Source organism: Leguminivora glycinivorella, chromosome 6 (assembly GCF_023078275.1).
Source record: "Leguminivora glycinivorella isolate SPB_JAAS2020 chromosome 6, LegGlyc_1.1, whole genome shotgun sequence".
NCBI classification, from domain to species: Eukaryota; Metazoa; Arthropoda; class Insecta; order Lepidoptera; family Tortricidae; genus Leguminivora; species Leguminivora glycinivorella.
Genome location: NC_062976.1, coordinates 15,450,933 through 15,470,893, shown reverse-complemented (window position 1 = coordinate 15,470,893; position 19,961 = coordinate 15,450,933). Strand labels below are relative to the sequence as shown.

The window sequence follows — 19,961 nt, the reverse complement described above, 5'->3', positions numbered from 1 at the left end:
CGTCACTACTTTGAAAAATCTCGTATCTCATGCTTTTCCTCAAAGTTAAAACGCAGTAAGTCTATGTGCATTCCATACATACTTACTACAATTTTCTTTTCATTGAGAGACGAAGATACAAGTTTTTTTAAAAGTAGTGACGATATAACAAATAACTATTTACGGGTGATTCTATTATCAAAATCTCTATTAACACTTTAACCAATGTTTTCAGAGCAAGCTCACTCATCAGTGGAGCGCGCCGGGCTCCTTGGTGGAGTGAAGTTGCGCTCCCTGCAGCCGGACGGCAAGCGGCGGCTCCGCGCTGACACACTCCGCGAGGCAATCGAGGAGGATAAGGCCAAAGGACTCATTCCCTTCTACGTAAGTAGTCCAAATCATGTCCAAGGAAAAACAGCAACCTTTTCAGTTACTATTGTGCTCCTTCACTTCACAATCCATTTTCAAATGTTCGCTATTAACCTAGATCCATCTACCCATCTTCTGCGTTTATCGACTTGCTCTTGATTATGTGCTATATTATTTTTCAGGTTGTGGCAACCCTCGGCACGACGTCATCTTGCACCTTCGATGCGTTGGACGAGATCGGCGACGTTTGTGCGGAGGACGACAACCTGTGGCTCCACGTCGACGCCGCTTACGCCGGCTCTGCGTTCATCTGCCCCGAATACCGTTACCTAATGAAGGGCATCGAAAAGGCGGACTCCTTCAACTTCAACCCTCACAAGTGGATGCTGGTTAACTTCGACTGCTCAGCCATGTGGCTCAAGCAGCCGCGTTGGATTGTCGATGCGTTCAACGTGGACCCTCTTTACCTGAAACATGACCAGCAGGGCTCCGCCCCCGACTACCGTCACTGGCAAATCCCCTTAGGTCGTCGATTCAGAGCCCTCAAGCTCTGGTTCGTTTTGAGACTGTACGGAGTTGAGAACCTTCAAAAGCACATTAGGAAGCATATTGCATTAGCTCATCTTTTCGAAAAGCTGTGCTTGGAAGACGATAGATTTGAAATATTCGAAGAGGTGACGATGGGCCTGGTCTGTTTCAAACTAAAGGAAAGCAATGAGGTTAACGAGGAGCTACTGAGAACGATTAACGGACGTGGCAGAATCCACCTCGTGCCGTCGAAAATCGATGACGTGTACTTCCTGAGGCTTGCTGTTTGCTCGCGCTTCACCGAAGAGAAGGACATTCAGGAGTCGTGGGAGGAAGTGAAGGCTTCAGCCGATGAAGTCCTGAAGAAACTTAATAAGTAGACAATCAACAACACAAACGTGTAGCTAGACTATGAGCAGTTCTGCCTCCGACTCTAGCTAGCCCCAATGCCAAGTTTAATGTTATATCAAAAGCCAGTTCTTGTAAAATATGCAGGAACTCTAACGAAACATAATTTTACCATAACTAATTATTGGTTTATCTCAATTTTTATTCAATCATAAGATTAGAGTGGTTCACTTCAAATCCCTACACTTACATAAATCAGCAAAACCAAACCTGCGTCGGAATTGTGAATATTTTAAGGCAGTACTGTAGATATTTATGTACGTTATTCATAATTATGTTATTTATTTAATCGTAGCAATAGTTCAAATTATGTTACAAGGTGCTAATGTTATTTTATACACCGTGTTTCACTTAACACTAAAAACCTGAAAACCGTTCGTTCAGAATCGATTAACCTACATCTTGATGGGGGTAATTTTTTTTTAATTTGTATTATTAGTTATTTTTGCCCATTCTACAAATTCGTAATACAACATTGTGCATATCGCATTGCTAGAGGTTCTATACCTTTTTCAGTATTTAGGGGTATTCATACTGGCTGGTTACTTAGAAGACTATTTTTTTCCGCTACGAGTTTGACGTTGTTTGTCAGTTTAATTTTAATGTTTACCTCTAATAAGTCATAAGTCATAACAAATTGAACTCGTACCTAATTACAACCTTGTTATTTTAAATGTTGGGTTTAAATTTGCTTACTGAGATTACCTGTCCAATTTGAAGTTTGCTGTGACAAAGCTTTAAAGTTTAAAGTGTTTTAGAGTGACATATGGTAAACCTTATGTCGTTGCAGTAACGTACACAAATAAGTAAATTTAAGGTTTTTGATGGTAGCTAGCAATTTTTTTGAGTGTAGAGTTAAAAGTCGAGTAGAGCTGCACAGAAATTTAAATATTCAATTTAAAAAATAAATAAACATCAGATTAAAAAATGAATACTCTAAATAAGTTTAAAAAAAAAAATCAGTTGGGGTGAGGTTTTGAGTGATAACGGAAACACCGTGTATATTAGGTTGCATGGAATACATGTCCTTAAAATGAACCATATTATTTTATATCCAGTGGGACCATTAACAAGGGATGAGTATATTTATTAACTTTAAGGTAAATTCACAAAGTAACGCAAATAATAATAAAATAAGAACAATTAATTTTAGTTATACCTCGGACTTTTACTAAAGTCGCTACATGGGTCTACTTATTTTTGCGTAGGTACGATTTTATCAAACCTTACTGATTATATTATTATTTTAAATAGTGAAGCCCTTTCTGACTCTTGCCAGTTCATGTAGGTAGGTACATTACAACAGCTTTGCTGCATCATAACTTTGTGTAATCGTTTACTATGAGTAACTACGTATCACATCTACATATAATGTTATTTTAGTATCAGAGATACTATTATTATATTAAAATATTATAATATAACAACTGTATAAGTGTCTGTAGTGTGAATGATCCGATTGAATGAGTGTAAGTAGCGTATTATTAGGTACCATGTGTTGTGGCTATCCCGTATACAGAGTGGGGCCTGTAACAAAGGCGAAGAATTGAACTGTAGGCTATTCTCCTTATACTGATCAACATTTGTTCAGTGACTTTTAAAAATTATGAAGTCTTTAAATTCTTAATTTTTCATACAAAATAAATATTAGCTTCAATGTACGCCATTATTGTTGTCATTGACGTTGTTTGTCACACTTTAGACTTAACAGAATTCGCAATACATTACCTCTTAGAAAAAACTTTCAAGGGTGATAAAAATCAAAATACAAGTTATTTTTAAAAGTCGCCGAACAAATGTTGATCAGTATAAGGAGAATAGCCTAGAGTTCAATTTTTCGCCTTTGTTACAGGCCCCACTCTGTATATGTTAAACCTAATAGAATTTTAACTGTTCAGATTATTTATACGAAGATAAAAAATATTAAGACAATAATGAAAATAACGATTAAAAAATATTCAGAAATGATTATTTTTTGAAACTTGCCTTAGACGAATATAATATACCTATGTATATTTATTGTAGAACCCATAATGCTGTGATTTTTTTAACGCGATTTTGTTAGAGATGAATTCAATATGACTACCTATTGTATTTTTCTTTCCAGTTTATATATGTAAAATATTTTAACGTACTTAAGTAAGCACTATAACTGGTCATTATTGCATTAAAATGGTAGTATGTCTTCTCCTACAATTATGTAGTACATACATAAATAGCCAAGTGAATCGGTACATTTGTGAAAGTTATCGAAGATTTTTTTCCATCGAAGATAGAAAAAAAAAGGATCATGTTAGCTGTCAAATAGTTGTTAAGTAAACTACTTATTTATTTAATAAAATATTAATAAAATTATCAAATATACGAAAATTATATCACATGTATTTCTCATCTTTACCTACCAGAATCCATAATTTCATACCTATAATATAATCAATTTTCCCCGCTTCGTTCTACCGCTCGACAAATGTGACATGTGTCTGCAATTTAGGTAAGGTAAGGTCAGTGTCGGGAAGACCGTCTACCCAGAAAGACCGTCTACTGAATATAACTTTTGTATTTATATATCTATCACTTCTTACACCTCCGAAGCTATACCAGTTCTTCATCCTTAATCCATTGGTCTTCAATAGATATCCCTAGGACGAACACTAGTTAACAAGAAACTTGATTCGTGTTTCGAACTCTACCATCGAGTTCAACAAGGTTACGCAAAAATTTTAAATAAAATAGAAGCAGTTGGAATATTTGTGCATTATGTATGTAACGTAGTAATTTAATAAATGTTCTTCCTGTCTAATACAATTAATGCTCTTAAAACGCGTTCAATTTATTGTTTTATGTTCTGAAATATGTAACTTCGAAATTGTGCCTAGTCGGAAAGACCGGCATATAAGTCGAGTTTAAACGGGTGTTGTAGGTTAATTTTAATTATAAGTTTCGGCTTTGCTCTGAAAAAAGAAGGTTATCAACCTCATTTACGGGACATACGACGGTCTTGCCTAATAAATAGAAAAATGCTGATATGTTGAAAATATCAACGTTATTTGTTTTTATATCTATCACATTATTCCCTGTTATTACATAATATAACAATGAACATGATTTTGATACTTATTTCCATATGAAATAACGCGACAACGAGCACTAGACGGTCTTTCCGTACTCAGCGCGTGGGGATGGTCAACCCGCCGAGCCTTAAAAAAAGTGATTTTTAATGGATTTTTATCATAATATATGTACTTAAGTTTAGTTTAATTCACCAAAGTATTATAAAAGCTGTGTAGAATATAAAATTTGCTAGCCCATAGGACCATGCGGATCACTCCAGACTACTTTAATAGTCTAGTTTTATCCACTCAAACTTTATTTCAAATAAAGTACGCCGGTCTTGTCCGCACTGACCTTACTTATGTCTACTTACTCGAACCTATAGATGTTGCGAAACCTCCTCGGAAAATAATAACTAAAATTTACACTACGAATAGCAGGTCAATATTGTAATAAAATACGTGAATTTTTCAAGGAGTTCGATCCTTAGCGCCTGTATATTTATATTTAATAATAATTTATTCAAACTGCACAATACATAAAAAAGTACCTACAAATGGCGGATGCAATGCCAGGTGGCATTCTCTACCAGTCAACCATGGGTTAAACCGAAATATCAAGTTGGTGCAGGGTCCTTACTTAGTACCTACAGTTAAGAGTAAAATGGTAACAAAATGGTACCTAATGGGTTACAAACAACAAAGGCTGGTTGTGATTTATTTGCTGAAGTAGGTAACTGTGCGAATGTAATAAAAAAAGTTCAAAAATATTTTAACACTTTTTCCGCAATGACACATTTCTAAAGTTCTGTTGAGTTTCACGTGCACTAGATAAGATACCTATGTGATAATTAAATATGAAAATAAATAAGATTATAGCAATTATAGTTTTAAGGTTTTAGCCGACACCCAGACAGTAGGCGCAAACTCTTTGCTAGACCATAGCACAGTGTGGGATCAGACCTCATTTTTGACCATGGTCTGTTTATAGTAAAAACCGGTAGCCTAGACCAAAACAATGCTACGACTAAAACTTCCGAATGTCAAATATGACTAGTTTACGAGAAATTATTTTTTGAAATTTAGGGCAAATGTACCCAAAAATTGACTAAAACTCAAAATATCCTGAGATCGGTATCAATTATCAAAAAACACTTTTAAGAGAACTTATAGAACTAGCAATATACTATCGTATGGAATAATCAGCACAGTCCTAACATCATTCATATCGGTATTAGAACCAAATTAGTCATTTTCGATTTTGATTTTTTTTCTCGAAAGTTCCTGTATATTAGCATTTCTTTTATTTTTTTACTGAAAGGTAGATAGCTTGAAAAATTCTAAACGATTGAAAGGTTTAAAAAACACTGCTAGAATTTTAATTGTTCAGGGGAATAATGCAGTTGATATTCATAGGTTATTTGTTGAGGTAGGTTCCTTGACATAGAACGGATATTTCGCTTCCTTTTCAGCTAGTTACCACATATGTCGATTGTTTTAGTCTATACTCATATTTTCTACGCTGAAGAAAACTGATAACAAGAAGGTGCTACGGTAATGCGAAGGAAATATCGAAGACTCCTGAAAGGCTACAGTAAATATAGAGGAAACGATGTACCTAATGGACGTATGTATATCAAAAGTTAGTTATAATACTACGCCAGAGTGGGAGGTAGAACTACTTTCGATCTTAGGGTAGAATTGTGGTATTTAATACAGTCCTCAAAGTTTGACGGTGCACATGATCTTATCACAATATAATTTTTAATAAAAAAAACCGCCGCCTTTGGGGTTCTGGTGAAAGCTACTTGCGAATGTTGGATTATGTAGAAATGTGTAGGTATTTTTTTAAACTGCTTTTAATACTTTAATTATTTGATGGCAACACAAATGAATATACGTATACCGTTAAGGTTTGAGGAGTTTCCTCAACAATTCCTCATGAATCCGATTATAAGAAACCGAAGCTTGACAAAATTTGACTTGAAAACTCAATATTCTTAACAAACATAACTAAATAAATGTCACTGTTCTGAACTTTATAAATGCATGCTATTCTTATAAAAATACCAAAGTCACTATAAGTGTGCCGTTCAGATTTAAGGAGTTCCGATCTGATCTTCATCAGCAGTCCACTGCACCACATGTCACTGTTATGGACGTAAGTGCATGCTGTTCTTATAAAAATACCAAAGTCACTATAAGTGTGCCGTTCAGATTTGAGGAGTTCGGTTCTGACCATCATCAGCAGTTCCACTGCACCAAATATCACTGTTCTGGACGTAAGTGCATGCTGTTCTTATAAATATACCAAAGTCATTATAAGCGTGCCGTTCAGATTTGAAGAGTTTCGTTCTAAGCTCTTCATCAGCAGTTCCACTGCACCAAAATTCACTGTTCTGGACGTAAGTGCATGCTGTTCTTATAAAAGTACCAAAGTCACTATAACTGTGCCGTTCAGATTTGAGGAGTTCGGTTCTGACCATCATCAGCAGTTCCGCTGCACCTAATGTCACTGTTCTGGACGTAAGTGCATGCTGTTCTTATAAAAATACCAAAGTCACTATAAGTGTGCCGTTCAGATTTGAGGAGTTCCGTTCTGACCATCATCAGCAGTTCCACTGCACCAAATATCACTGTTCCGTACGTAATTAAATGCATGCTGTTCCTTAAAAAACACAAAAATCACCATATGTGTGCCTTTCAGATTTGAGGAGTTCCCTCGATTTCTCCAGGATCCCATCATCAGAACTGGGTTCTGAGAAAAATGGGACCAATCTGTATGCATATACATTCAATCAAAAAATTTTTTTGTTAAAATCGGTCCAGTAACGACGGAGATCGTGGAAAACATTTAAAAAAAATTAAAAAAAACATACAGGCGAATTGAAAAATTTAGTTCTGTGAAAACCACCTTCCTTGAGAGATTTGAGGCGGCAGCGGTTAAAAATACATAATAATGTTATCTAATTGCTAAAACGGAATCGGCCTATGTTTCAAAAAATCATGTCTGTAAGGTCAGTGCGGGCAAGACCGGCATACTTTATTTGAAATAAAGTTTGAGTGGATTAAACTGGACTATTGGACTGGAATGAGTTTTAAGAGCATTCACTGTACTAGACAGGAATAACGATTAGTAAATTATCGAGAATGTCCAATATTTATTAATTTAGGATGTAGCCAATACGAGTTTCAACATATACATACATGTTTGTAGAATAGGTGTCTGAGGTACCTTTAAGTATTTTATGCAACAGGCGTTTAAAGGAGGTCAAAAAAGACGAGTGGCGTTGGGCCACGAGTATTTTTTGACTCAGTTAAACACCGTTGCATACAATACTTTTTCTACGACTAATGCACTAGTTTTTAATAGTTTTCTTGAATAACTTTCGTGAAATTCACACTGTTTCCTCTATTTTGACTCAAACGTTTGCACTGTCAGCTCGGCTGCCCAAAGCCTTCCCGCGTACGCCCGCAGTGTCGTTATAAGGCGTTGCCATGGTTACAGAGCCAAACAATGCGTTTTCAGTTTTTTCGATACTGCGCGGAAAGCCGGCGGACGCTGGCTTTGGGGCTACCTTTATGTAGGGTTTTAAAGATGTGTGCACGACCCTGTAAATGACGAATAACAGTTCGGGAGTAGAAAAAATACTATAATGATTGTACCTTGTACCTAATTTATGACTGGTATAGTACTACCTAAACCTAATCAGAATCGTTTTTTAATGGATGCTACCATCATCGTCTGTTTACTATCAGTTTTTAAGTAATAGAGTAGATACTTACTCTGACTGCAACTGTGCCTGCAATCAAAGGCAACTGAGACAATGTTTTGGTAACTCTTAACTTCACGTCACGAAGCAAACACAAAGGTAATGAATACTAGGAACAACACCGTTTTCGATAGGTAATTGGTTTGTTACTCTACTACTCGACCGATAAAGAGGTGTGTTGGAAATGATTGCAACTTCGTGAAAAAGTATTACTCTGATTAAACTAGATTTTTATGTTTCACATGGTGTGCAAGGACCGTGGTAAGAACAAGATAATGATGAGTTGTCAGAAGTATATGCTTGTATGAAGGTTTTATAAAGTAGGTAGGTAGCTGTCAAGTTTGACTGGCCAGATTTAATTGCTGACCTTTAAGTTCTTAGTGCACGTACCATAATATTTTTCTACAAGTTTTCTCGCTAGCTAGACATTTGCCTATGGAAATGGAACTGTCTTGAGCAGAAGTCAAAATTGTAATGAAGTTTGAACAAAATTAGAAGGCGTGAAATAGTTTATCGATAATGTAAATATAATTCCAAAATTTTCGTGTAAAGTACAACTTGATGATGAAGTCATCTCGTTTGAAACCGTTGTTTACAAGAGCCCGCGGTACATTGAAAAAGTTTATCACAGGGGATGACAAAGATGACGCGAAAGAGTTGTCAACATTTATGCAGCGAAGGCTGGCGAGCGATGCAGTCGCAGTAGTAGGACAGGAAAAATGTATGATGGACGCATGCAGCATCGGACCCTGCTGCCAGGAGCCGCGTGTGGTCATCGTGGGCGCCGGCATGGCGGGCCTCTCCGCGGCATACCGGCTCAACCAATGCGGAATTCGCAATTTTGTAGTCCTTGAGGCTAAAGAAAGGTATATATTTAAGTTAGTCGACTATCACTTATGAGCTCTTATTTCTATTGCTGTGATATAATTAATGTTATTGTTACAGACCCGGAGGAAGAATTCATTCCTGCTGGCTTGGAGACTCTGTTATAGAAATGGGCGCGGAGTGGATCTATGGCGCATGTCTTCCTAATTCAGTATACACTCTTGCATCACAAGACAGGCTTTTACAAATGCCGTTACCTCGCTTAGACCCGTCACGTGGCCTGTTCTGCACAAGCGAGGGACGTGCAGTAGATTTGCCCGTGACAATAACTGCTTACCATACTTTTAGGCAAATAGAACAGCAAGCAGCAAATCTTTTTAGATTAGGTGGCGATTGTTGTCATGGAACTTTACTTAATTTTGTCGGTTTGCGTATTCAACAAGAACTGCATAACTTTCCAGAAGACCAGAGATATGATGCTTCCCGAGTGATGTTTGGTTTGAGTAATATCTTGCGTAATAGGTGTGGTGACGATTTGTCCCTTGTCAGTGCTGATCAATACGGCAGTTACATTGAACTACCTGGAGGGAGTGTCCGTGTGCCATTGGGATACGTAGGTGTGATGGCGCCACTACTTCGAGGCTTACCAGACAATAGCATACGCTATAATAAAGCTGTAAATGTAATCAGATGGGGCGAAGGCGCTACTGGTCCTGGCAGAACATTGGTCAAGTGCTGTGATGGCGAAGAAATATCAGCAGATTACGTAATCGTTACAGTATCTCTGGGTTGTCTTAAATGCCAGGCTGATAAATTGTTTGCACCGCCTCTTCCTAGTTGTAAATTGGATGCAATTTGCAATTTAGGTTATGGGCTTTCAGACAAAGTGTTTCTCGAATATGCTGAGCCATTCTGGGTATGCCACGAGGGTAATTTAAAATTAGCTTGGTCTGCTGAGGAGTTGCAATGCCGGTGTGATTGGACTCGCGGTGTGTGTGCTGTAGACGAATTACCGGGAAGTAAGCACGTTTTGTGCGCTTGGGTCTCGGGGCAAGAGGCCGCCGCGATGGAATCTATGGTAGACAACGATGTAGCAGAAGGAATAACTTTATTACTGCGCCGCTTTACCGGCAATCCATGTTTACCTTACCCCCAAATGATGCTAAGATCAAAATGGGCTTCTGATCCTCACTTCTGCGGGGCTTACTCGTACATGAGCTGTTGCTCTACTGTGAGCCACCAATGCGAGCTGGGCACGCCTGTGCCTGGTCCGTGTGATCCCGTAGCGCCGAAGCTGCTATTTGCCGGTGAAGCGACAGTCCCAGGATTTTTCGCTTCTGTACACGGAGCAAGATTAAGTGGCATTCGTGAAGCAGAACGTGTCGTACTTCTTACTAAAAAGTTCGAAGGACCGCCTCGATGATATGTACGGGTGACTTGGTGTCCGTCTGTAAGTGGCGTGGTGTCAAATGTGTGTAGTTGAACCGGCATAAAAAAGTAATACTTATGTATACGTCGGTTAAGATTGTGCTATACTAACGCCACATCACTTAGTGCATTTTGATACTATTTTGTCTTGTAAGCAAAAACATTTGTGTTAATAATAATATAAAACACAAATAAATTTCCTTCTTTCAATTACAAATAGTTACAGGTTCAACGTTCGCAACTTGTAGAAGTATCGTATACCACTTTTGATAACCTTCTTACTGAGCTTCAATTAGGTAAGTAGGTATATTAGCTGCGGTAGTTATTTAGATGAATGAATTATGAAGCATTCAAGAGCGCATGTCACCAGACAAGTTTTACTGGTAAAATACCACGATTTGAGGTGCGCATCAAATTATTAGCATCTTAAACCGTTATATAATTAGTATAACAGCCCAGGTTCAACCCTGATTATTTTTTTATAAATATTCCAAAGTTACACTAGTGCAGATTGTAAACGTTGACACAACTGGATCAAGCGGTCGCGTTCCCCTACAAAATTAAATTAAATACGCGAAATCATGTCTGGTGTCTTTGCATTGGCGCGAATGCTCCGTCTAGTAGTTGAGGTGGTCTGTGACTAATATAATATCTATTTCAAATGTCCCCTGTATCAGATATCAAGCCGTAAATGGGTCATATTTAGGAATGTAAATTTTGAGTCACAAATACAATAATATACGCAGTAACTTTAAAATAAGGGGTCTGGGGGTTAAAAACAAAACGCTGTTTTTTACATTCATTTTTAATATTTTTATTATGTCATCTATAAAATTGCACTAATATGGTGGCAACAGGCAGAATTAGGTACAGTCGGATCAAAGTAACGGATCAAATAATAACACTTCAGAAGTAAATACCATTCTGTAGACGCTAAAAAAAAGATGTGACAAGTGACAGATAAAAAAATGTATTATACTTTGACATTTCTGGCCACGAACTGTACAGATTTATCTTCATCCGCTACTAGTGATGCTTACTGTACATTACCAAAATATAGATTAAATGTAGGTACCTTTAATTTGTCCTTCATAAATACTTATACCTACCTAAATGGATTTGAAAAAATCGCACACTTAAAGTAAAATTACAGGAATCATTTTATATTTTTCTATGGAGACTATTTTTCTAACAAATCGTCGGTTAAAATAGTAATCATTATTAAATCCGGATTGGTATTGGTATTAGCTATTTTAGTTTAGCGATCAATAAACAAACCTACCAAGGAGATAAGTTTGTTAATTGAGCCGTTAAAGGCAAAATACCTTTTCCCCTCACTAGCTCGGAAACACGTGTTTTGTCCTTTAATACCAGCGAGTAAAAACGCATTTTATCCACTAGTGGGTAAAGTAATTTGACCTTGAATAAAGTCAAATTAACTGCTTTAAAATTGATAAAAGTAGGTGAATCTAGTAATAAAGATGATTTACCACCTGTGGAACTACTGGAAGCAGTGATAAACGCATTTTTTGCGTTGTAAAGTTTTGTGTTACACTCGGGTGCAAATGTATTTTACTTCTCGTGTGTTAGATTCTATTCTCGAACCACTCGCTTCGCTCGTGGTTCAACTAAAGAATCCTTTCACTTGCTCGTTTTTCAATTCCACACTCGGCGTTAAAATACATCTTTGCCCCCTTGTATAACAAATAACTATTAGAACGAAACCGACCTAAGGGACCGGCCCGCCACGCCGCCGCCACGCCACCTGGGGCGCGTCTTACGTCCTTCCTATACAAAATGTACTGAGGAGACGTTTTTTGAATTACACTCAGATGGCGTGGCGCGGACGTCCGTTGCGCGCCCCGAGACACGCGACGCTTAAGTGGGAACGCTGGCTAACGCTGAATCAAATCGCTATTGAGTTGGGTCAGTTTCGTTCTAAAGGTGCGATAAGTAGGCAACTCATTTAACTGCGCGGATTGGGTACGCGTAGCCTCTAATTCTAAACCTACACAACACGTATCATGTAAACATACACAAAAATGACGTCAGAATAATATTCGCTACAAAATATTTTCCTGATTCAGAGCGTTTGTTGTATAACATGTTTCAGGGTCATATAATTATAGATTTTAAAGATTACACTGGCGTGTACTGGTTCGTGAAGGTGGAAATTAGTGTTGTAATTTTAGCACAAATATTCTTGTCACATCTCTTTTCCTTAATGTCTATACCTACTTGTTGTTGGAGGCCGATCGTAAAGTTCTTGCGTAATCTATCTATTGATGGTAGCAATAGTAACATTAAACCAATAGATAAGTTCGTTTAGGAGGCTCTAGACGCAAAGGTGTCAGGCGTTCCGGGCAAGCTCGCTCCATCGCGCATCGTAGGTCAATCGCCTGAGCTACTCTAAGTCCGAGTAAGCGCATTTATAATTAAAAAAAAAAAAAAACAGTAAAATGATGCCGGCGGAGCAAACTGCCCATACCAGAAATACGACGCCAACGTAGTGGGGCTCTATCGGATGGGGCCATTGATCTGGGACACGTGACAATGATTCGGCGTTATGACTAGGCGATTAAGAACTGGCAGATATTACGATAGGCCGTCAACAACTACATACAGATAGAACATACTACAAACAGATTAGGTAGCCGCAGGGGCGGCTCACTCCGTGATTCTATCGCCGCGCTACAAGTACATCCTGGCGGCCGCGAGTTCGCGGCCTACTCAGGGATGGCGCGCGTTCTCACGGAATGCACGTTCGCACTTTCTATTGTTACTTTACGTCGTCAGGTTTTTTAAGCGATGTCCGCGTGTGGAATGGCTAATAATACTTACTTAAATAGACATATATTAAATAAGATAGACCATACCAAACCATAAGACATTCTTACACAGATCTACTTCCCACGGAAAAGTTCAATAAGGCTTGTGATGTTGGAACTTGAACAAAAATATATAAATACAGTATAATTATATAACTAGAAAATACCCAAGACTTGAATATAATAGTATAACATTTTATGTGAGTATTAATTCGTTTGGATCCATTGGTAACCCTATCACCGGACGCCGCGCACGTGCGACTCGTTTCTTTGTAAGAATTTTGTAGGTATTTAAAAAGGCGGCATTTCGTGAACATCAAAGCAGTGGGCCTTCTGTACTTGTACTATTATATATTCTGTGGTAGCCGTTAAAATAGTTTCACTTCAATTTAGAGTAAGTAGTAAGTACCTAATTTACAAGTCATATAACCATAGAATAATCCGCTTCGATAGCAACGGATAGTACAACGTGCCAAAAGTATCTGTAGACTTCAAAATATAGGAATTATGAATAATTATAATAGTCAGTATTCAGGATGATTCGTGTAACATCTGGCAGTCAGTCCGTCTGTTGCACCTAATTTTCAGCACTGTATCTACAATATTTAAGTACGTATAGGTAAACATAATAAATGGAGACGGAAATGACGTAAATAGGTACCTACTTTACCGGTATTTTTAAAAACCTCAAAGTAGCTTAGTATGTATTTAGAACTGTTTATGCTCTTTATGTACGACAACCATATATCTAGGAAACAACTTAGTTACGAGACTATCCTATTCAAAATAAAATAATGAACCAAAGAACAGAAACATACGACCAGTCTGGCGCAGTCGGTCCCGGGTTCGAATCCCGGTAAGGGCATTTATTAGTGTGATGAGCACAGATATTTGTTTCTGAGTCATGGATGTTTTACATGTATATAAGTATTTATATATTATATATATCGTTGTCTGAGTACCCACAGCACAAGCCTTCTTGAGCTTACCGTGGGCCTCAGTCAATCTGTGTAAGAATGTCCTATAATATTTTTATTTTTTATACTAGTTTTTATGTATTGACTTGAGTAAATACCGGTTTCGGATTCCTAATAGATACTTTTGACGCGTTAGTCACATCCATAACCATTGATTGACTGTACAACATGAACATTAAGCCAATACCAATTACATTTACGATAACTTGTAGATAAGGGTAAAATTATACATATTAATTTGTAACAAAAATATGGCCGTTAGTCACTTATTATATCTACACTAGACAAATTGCAATTACACCATAATCGGTAGTTTGTACCCACTCTTAAGCTGAGTTTAGACCAGCAAGTTATTGCTGCAAGTTTTGAGACGCAACTATAGGTAAGAGTGAGTGGCAAATATCTGCATCTCTTTCTAGCATATACTTCTGTCTCAAAACTTGCAGCAATAACTTGCATGTCTAAACTCAGCTTTAGATCCTTAAAAATAAAGTTATTTGTGCCAATTACTCAGAGGTGCAATTAATGAGTTATTTTATCGTAACACTCCGACACTACGCAAGACGCAATAGAAATAACAATGGATTACCTATGTCTATAGGCGTTTAGTGTCCACGAGGGTGTTGATATTAATGTAAATCTAATACAACTTAATTATACCTAAGGTGCAATTTGTGCATGTTATACTTGCAGGTACAGAATGTGTTGGTATAATAGTTGCAGACTTTATTGGATGGGGTAGATGTTAGCCAAGTATGTACTGCTTTAGCCACAATGCCCACAATCCATATTAATATTATAAATGGGAAAGTGTGTCTCTGTTTGTTTGTCCGTCTTTCACGACAAAACGGAGCGACGAATTCACGGGTTTTTTTAAGTGGACGGGTTTTTAGGGTTCCGTACCAAAAAGGTACAAAAGGAACCCTTATGGCGACGCTCTGTCCGTCTGTCTGTCACATTTCTATTTTTTTAAGTGGAGATAGTAGAAGGGATGGAGAGTGACATAGGATACTTTTTATCTGTTTCTGTCCCCGTTTTTCCCCTAAAATGGGGAGTGGAAATTTGTATGGATCATTAAGCAATTGACGAACTGAACGCGAGTGAAGCCGCAGCGCTGGCAAAAGCTTGTAATTAATAAAATACATATTATGGGACTGTTTTTACATAGTCGAGCCTAGTTCAATGGTAAACTCATAAGTCATAACATAAGACTTGTGTTGTGGTAACAGTAGATATTTAACAGTTTTTTAATACTGTGGAAAATAAGCACACGGTCAGCCTAATTGTAAGAACTCTCTGTTGCCTATGGACGCCAGCCACTCTAGAGGTGTTAAATGGTCGTTTTCGACTCTAACACTGTGCACATCATATAATATATTTTTCAGTACAGATGGTGTTTTTTTTACGCACTAGTGCGAGAAGTGGTTCATTATATGGCAGGTCGAAACTTCGGAGGTCCATCTGTACTGAAAAACGTCGTTCGATACACGTGCGAAAAGGGAATTCGTAACTCGTGTCGATTTAAAACACTCCCTTCGATCGTGTTTTAATTTATCGCCACTCGTTTCGAACTTCCTCTTTTTCGCACTTGTATCGAAATGTACTATTTCAGTACAGATGGTGTTTTTTTTACGCACTAGTGCGAGACGTGGTTCATTATATGCCAGGTCGAAACTTCGGATCTGTACTGAAAAACGTACGTCGTACGATACACGTGCGTTAAGGAAATTCGTAACTCGTGTCGATTTAAAACACTCACTTCGGTCGTGTTTTAATTTATCGCCACTCGTTTCGAACTTCCTTTTTTACGTACTTGTAACGTAACGTAATGTACTATTAAGGTAAGGTATACATAAGTTATAAATAAATAAATTTTCGAACAATAACGTCCTACTTAGTTGTAATCGCAGTTCTACTGCTAACTAATCTAGGAGGCCGTCAAATATATAATTACACATACCGAGTTAATGAACTGAACATAAAACATTGATCGATTTTTAAATAAAAGACGAGGAGATATTAATCTGTTCACTGTACCCGTAGTCTACCTACAAGACACATTCTACGTTATAAAACCATTCCCAAGAATAATAGGTAGCACACATGTATAAGTGAATTGTCCTATTAATTTACGTTTATCACGAACATGCATACAGGCAGCCAGATAACACATTCGATTATTACCTACGATTAGGCACTGGTCCCACGAAAAGCAAGCGCTGAGCTAACGGTGATAAAAACGAACGAAAGATAGTCCGTGTAAATAAAAAAAAAACGGCCAAGAGCGTGTCGGGCCACGCTCAGTGTAGGGTTCCGTAGTTTTCCGTATTTTTCTCAAAAACTACTAAACCTATCAAGTTCAAAACAATTTTCCTAGAAAGTTTTTATAAAGATCTACTATTGTGATTTTTTTCATATTTTTTGAACATAGGGTTCAAAAGTTAGAGGGGGGGGGGGACCGCACTTTTTTTCCTTTAGAAGCGATTATTTCCGAAAATATTAATATTATCAAAAAACGATCTTAGTAAACCCTTCTTCATTTTTAAATACCTATCCAACAATATATCACACGTTGGGGTTGGAAAAAAAAAATATCCGCCCCCACTTTACATGTAGGGGGGGTACCCTAATAAAACATTTTTTTCCATTTTTTTTTGCACTTTGTTGGCGTGATTGTTATACATATTGGTACCAAATTTCAGCTTTCTAGTGCTTACGGTTACTGAGATTATCCGCGGACGGACGGACGGACGGACGGACAGACGGACAGACAGACATGGCGAAACTATAAGGGTTCCTAGTTGACTAAGGAACCCTAAAAAGAGAGCATGCGATTCATAATTCATCGACAAACTATAAATATCATCGCGTCTCTTTTTTAGGGTTCCGTAGTCAACTATAGTTTCGCCATGTCTGTCTGTCCGTCCGCGGATAATCTCAGTAACCGTTAGTACTAGAAAGCTGAAATTTGGCACCAATATGGATGTCAATCATGCCAACAAAGTGCAAAAATAAAAAAATTGAAAAAAATGTTTTATTAGGGTACCCCCCCCCTACATGTATAAGTGGGGGCTGATATTTTTTTTTCATTCCAACCCCAACGTGTGATATATTGTTGGAAAGGTATTTAAAAATGAATAAGGGTTTACTAAGATCGTTTTTTGATAATATTAATATTTTCGGAAATAATCGCTCCTAAAGGAAAAAAGTGCGCACCCCCCCTCTAACTTTTGAACCATATGTTTAAAAAATATGAAAAAAATCATAAAGTAGAACTTTACAAAGACTTTCTAGGAAAATTGTTTTGAACTTGATAGGTTCAATAGTTTTTGAGAAAAATACGGAAAACTACGGAACCCTACACTGAACGTGGTCCGACACGCTCTTGGCCGGTTTTTATTACATAGGAGCAACCATCTTTGGTTCGTTTCTCGTCGATAGCTCATCGCTTACTCGCTCTAAGTACGACCAGTGCCTTAATATGATTCGTATGTAAATAAATTAATGTAGGAGTATGATTCAGATCCAAGTTGTAAATTGAGATTACTGTAGATACTTAGCTATCAATAATTTATTTACACAACAAATTTCAATTTATTATTCAAAAATTAATACTGAGATTTACAATAATAATTGGAGCTTCTGTTAATAAATACAATTACAAACAATACTTTAACCCTCCAAGAAAACTCCCACTGACTCGGGCGCCGGACGACATGTCTTCGAACTCGAAACTCACTTTATGGTCACTAAAAACTCGATCACGGTATTCAACAACATATGTTATTGCGTCGAATGTTTGCGGCCACTGGAAAATTATCTTATACCACTTGTCTTTTTTAATAAAGTATGGCTCAGACAACTCGATTTCAACAGAAGAGTCATAGTCAACTGTGTTCATAAAATTTGTTAGTTTAGTGATGCTTTTATCTGATTCACATTCCACAGTCACAAAGAACTGTTCAGAATATGAATTGCCGATGTTATTGCGGAAGTTCAGTACTGGGGCCATTCTTGTAGGTATACACAGTGAGTTGATGAAGACAGACTTGTTAACTTTAACCCTGCTATTAATAACACTGTTGTTAGCGTCTATGATAATGGGAGCAGCTGACCGCAGTGGCCGGCGATGGCAGAGGTCCCATTGCAACTTTATTGGGCTCCTGGGTATTAAATGAAGGCTGTTAATATTCAGCAAATGTTCATCTTCACTTTTTTTCTTCTTTATAATGGAACCTATATCTTTGGATTCTTCTGGTAGTAGAATATTGTCTTTACTTTCAAGTATTTCCTCAAATTCACTAATTGTAAGAGCTGAAAATCTGAGTAACTTTAGGAAGTCATTTTCAATCAAAATCTTATGTCTAGTTTCCAGATCCTCAGGCAAATTGTTTTGTTTGCAGTAATGTAGAGTCCATTGAAAAACATGTATAATCAGTGCCTTTTCTGATATATTCATTCGATCACTCTCTAAAATACTTTTCATACATGAATGTGAGATCATATTTTTATGTTCTTGAAACAGGTAATGTGCATGCTCACAAAATAGCTTTAGAGCAAATGACACCAACTGTTGATCTTGCATATAATCAGGATAATTCAAGACTCTGATAACATTATCAGTACTGATGTTAGCTAGTATGTAGGCGATGCACAGATCTGACAAGTGTTCTAATAAATATTTCCTAGAGGCATACAGCAGTTCAAAAGCTTGTTCAATAGAAGGCATTTCAACTTTGTCCGTATAAACATAATTCAGCAGAAGTTGGAATATGTCTGGTTCAATATCGGTAATAGCAATTTCTTCATTAGTGGATAGGGGGCCATAGAACATTGCTTCAAAGACAGGACTGCTGATGCCTAAAATCAATTTATGTGCTTTGAAGTGCCTTCCGGCCACGGTGAATTTGCAGTCACTCCATTCATATGAAAGGAGTAGCTTCTCCACTCGGTCATACAAGCTACTATGTCTAAATGCATTATTTTGATACACCATCTGAAACAAGTCAAATCTTAATGTGAGCAAGTAACTGTCTAGAGTATTATCCATAACAGCATAATGCAGCAATTCAAAGTTGTTATGATATAGTTTAGCAGAAAACATTAAGCACAAATAACTAAATGTGAAGTCAGAAAAGCATTGCTAAAAATGAAGTTATGAAAAAATGGTACTTAATGAAATCAGTGAGGTTGGAAGACCAGATGCACCCAGTTGTCTAGAGAGATGAGATGAGAGCATTCTTCTACATACAGAGGTCTACACTCAGAAATAGGAAAAGACTTCCTTAAAAGTGTTCAGTAGGAACTTTTAATTACTTTCTTAAATTAGTAGGATTTTTCTAAAGATATGTTTAAGTTTAGAAGATGGTGGTTACAAATTTTAATAAAATGACTAGCAAACATAAAGTAGTGCAAACAAACAAAAATAAAATTATCCACGTGTGATCAATAAGAATAACGAAACAGGTTATACGGACCCTTTATGCGCTGTAGATGAACTCGGACTAGGTAACCTTGAACTTGATACACAATGACAGATTTTAATATTTCTAAGATGATATACCACTGAGTAACCTGAATTCACTCGTTACTGTTAATGAAGACAATGTTCACAGAACAAATCAAAGAAACCTTGGAATATCAACTATCGGTAAAATCAATATCACGACAAGACTGTAGAGTTAATAAAAAAAAACGTATCTCACAATGAGTTCCACTCGCTTGTTTTGTTTGTATCAACTACCGCGCCTTCCTTCGTCGTCCTCCTCCCTCAAGCAGTAGCAGGCGGCTTCAAAT

The 19,961-nt window shown here is 37.3% G+C and overlaps 3 protein-coding genes across 5 annotated transcripts in view; 2 read left to right on the top strand and 1 right to left on the bottom strand.

Moving 5' to 3' along the window:
* Window positions 1-1,725, top strand: part of LOC125226872 (aromatic-L-amino-acid decarboxylase) — a 20,288-nt gene extending 18,563 nt beyond the window's left edge. The window contains exons 5-6 of the mRNA XM_048131028.1: window positions 215-363; window positions 531-1,725. Of these exons, the coding sequence (XP_047986985.1) occupies window positions 215-363; window positions 531-1,256 (875 nt within the window). The 3' untranslated portion in view covers window positions 1,257-1,725. The remainder of the gene's footprint in view (window positions 1-214; window positions 364-530) is intronic.
* LOC125226873 (BTB/POZ domain-containing protein 6-B) overlaps window positions 1-19,961 on the bottom strand; it is a 23,067-nt gene extending 3,106 nt beyond the window's left edge. The window contains exons 1-2 of one of the 3 annotated variants that reach the window (XM_048131031.1): window positions 19,871-19,961; window positions 17,719-19,161 (exon numbers count right to left, since the gene is read on the bottom strand). In XM_048131031.1, the coding sequence (XP_047986988.1) occupies window positions 17,824-19,161 (1,338 nt within the window). In that variant the 5' untranslated portion in view covers window positions 19,871-19,961 and the 3' untranslated portion in view covers window positions 17,719-17,823. Of the gene's footprint in view, window positions 1-17,718; window positions 19,162-19,642 lie in introns of those variants that run through there. The other 2 variants (XM_048131030.1, XR_007177130.1) reach the window with 2 other exon arrangements.
* LOC125226871 (peroxisomal N(1)-acetyl-spermine/spermidine oxidase-like) lies at window positions 8,578-10,550 on the top strand. Its single transcript, XM_048131027.1, has 2 exons — window positions 8,578-8,973; window positions 9,053-10,550. The coding sequence occupies exons 1-2, from the start codon at window positions 8,669-8,671 to the stop codon at window positions 10,353-10,355; spliced, it is 1,608 nt and encodes a 535-aa protein (XP_047986984.1). The 5' UTR covers window positions 8,578-8,668; the 3' UTR covers window positions 10,356-10,550.

Excerpts from the sequence above, each read along its gene's own strand:
- LOC125226871 (XM_048131027.1), top strand. The coding sequence starts at position 8,669 with ATGATGAAGTCATCTCGTTTGAAACCGTTGTTTACAAGAGCCCGCGGT. Across the intron at positions 8,974-9,052 it reads GTCCTTGAGGCTAAAGAAAG|ACCCGGAGGAAGAATTCATT; the intron begins GTATATATTTAA and ends TTATTGTTACAG.